Raw genomic sequence first — 1,910 nt, forward strand, 5'->3', positions numbered from 1 at the left:
GGTGTTTTTTTTTTTTTTTGTATCTTCTTTGTCTTTATCCAACACTCTCCGCTCTTCTGGAGCCTCAAACTATTCCTGTGCCCCATCCCTGTTTCCTGTCTCTCCACTTCTCCCCTCCTCACCCTGTCCCGCTCTCTCCTCAGGTGTCTTATCAGAAGAACAGATCCGTCTGAAGAAAATGAAGCGGCAAGAGGAGGAACAGGCTCAGGCCACATCTGCACCCCCGAGAGCTTCCTCACCTCCCCAAGTCCTGCCCCAGCTCAGCCCGGAGCAGCTGGGCATGATTGAGAAGCTGGTGGCTGCCCAGCAGCTGTGTAACAGGCGCTCCTTCTCAGACCAGCTTCGAGTCACGGTACCTGAGAGACTTGGGGAAGAGACGGCTGTGCCCAGAGCCCCAGGTGGCTTCTTGACATCCAGCTCAGGGCGCTTTGTTTCCTTCCTCCTTGCCTTTCCGGGCAGCCTTGGCCAATGGCACCAGATCCCCAGAGCCGGGAGGCCCGTCAGCAGCGCTTTGCTCACTTCACTGAGCTGGCCATCGTCTCCGTGCAGGAGATCGTGGATTTTGCCAAACAGCTGCCAGGCTTCCTGCAGCTCAGCCGGGAGGACCAGATCGCCCTGCTGAAGACGTCTGCGATTGAGGTGACTGGCGGGGACGGGGGTGAAGGGAGGACCTGAACAGGATGTCTGTGGGAGGAGCCTCCAGCCAGACCCCTGGAAAGCCATGTCCTCCCTGCTACCCCCCGGCCCGGGAAGTAGGGTTGAGGGGCTGCCCTTTCCTCGAAGGTGCCCCGGCCCGAGACCAGCCTGATCATTGTGTGCAGGTGATGCTCCTGGAGACCTCTCGGAGGTACAACCCTGGAAGTGAGAGTATCACCTTCCTCAAGGATTTCAGTTATAACCGGGAAGACTTTGCCAAAGCAGGTGAGGACTGAGCTCACAAAGGGGCTGGGCTGGATGGACACATGCATTTTGTCCCATCATGCAGGGGGTCCATAGTGACTACAGAGCTGCAGGCCCAGGGTTTGAGCTGCTCCAAAGGGAAAGACCCACCTGTTTTTCCAAGATGGAAAGTTGAAATGCTGATAGTTTTCCCTTAACTGCCCCACACCAATTCCTGGTCTCTGTTGCATTAGGCCAGTGGTTCTCAGACTGTGCTCCCAGGAACCTGAGGCAGGGTTTCCACAGTGTCACCTTAGAGCAGACATATCCTTCACCCTAACTTTAGCCAAACAAGAAGCTCCATTTAAATCTGCATTATATGTTGTGCTTATGAATAATATTTTGCTTGAAGAAAAGATTTGCTTGAAGAAAAGCTAGGAAAAATCCTCGAAAACCTCACTGAGCCCTTTAGTCGTCAATCACGAAAAACCTTTCACAGACGTGCTCTTTAAGGATCATGCGGACTGATTTCCTCCTTTTCAACTGCGCTTTCTGAGGAGCCGTGGCATTGGCGTTAAAACACAGCAGACATGCCCAGATGGGGCAGTTTTAGGATAAGAGGGAACACTTCTGTCCCCATCCCATAGCTGGAGTACTTTCTCCAAGAATTAGTTCACAGTGCGGTTCTCTAGCTGATGTTTGCTTGCAGGCTAAGCAGCATTGGTTTCCTCATATTCGGTTGCTGCTGATGTTTGTGCTGTGGGAGAAGGGTTGGAAGGTAGAAGGTGTTTTGGAGAGACCAGACTGAGGCTGAACAAGAGACTGAGTGGTTTAACACCTGAGTCAGTGGGTCTGTAAAATAGGGCTGATGCTGACTCCATTCTCAGGTTTGGAGGATCCTGGTTTCCAGGGCAGAGTTCAGAAAGGTTTCTGGTGACTCAGGCCAGCTCTTGTCTGGTCACAGGCCACCCTGTGGCTTTCTAGGTAGGCCTCCCTTCACCATAGGGCATGGGAGGGCTGTGTGGGCACCT

General features: G+C 53.2%; 1 protein-coding gene across 2 annotated transcripts in view; it reads left to right on the plus strand.

Annotated features, from left to right (window-relative positions):
* Positions 1–1,910, plus strand: part of NR1H3 (nuclear receptor subfamily 1, group H, member 3) — a 7,281-nt gene that overhangs the window by 2,779 nt on the left and 2,592 nt on the right. For both annotated transcript variants that reach the window (XM_010842379.1, XM_010842380.1), the window contains 3 exons: positions 144–352; positions 460–639; positions 822–921. In XM_010842379.1, coding sequence (XP_010840681.1) covers positions 144–352; positions 460–639; positions 822–921 — 489 coding nt within the window. The remainder of the gene's footprint in view (positions 1–143; positions 353–459; positions 640–821; positions 922–1,910) is intronic.

The sequence above is a fragment of the Bison bison genome, unplaced genomic scaffold (genome assembly GCF_000754665.1).
Source record: "Bison bison bison isolate TAMUID 2011002044 unplaced genomic scaffold, Bison_UMD1.0 scf7180017864178, whole genome shotgun sequence".
Lineage (NCBI taxonomy): Eukaryota > Metazoa > Chordata > Mammalia > Artiodactyla > Bovidae > Bison > Bison bison.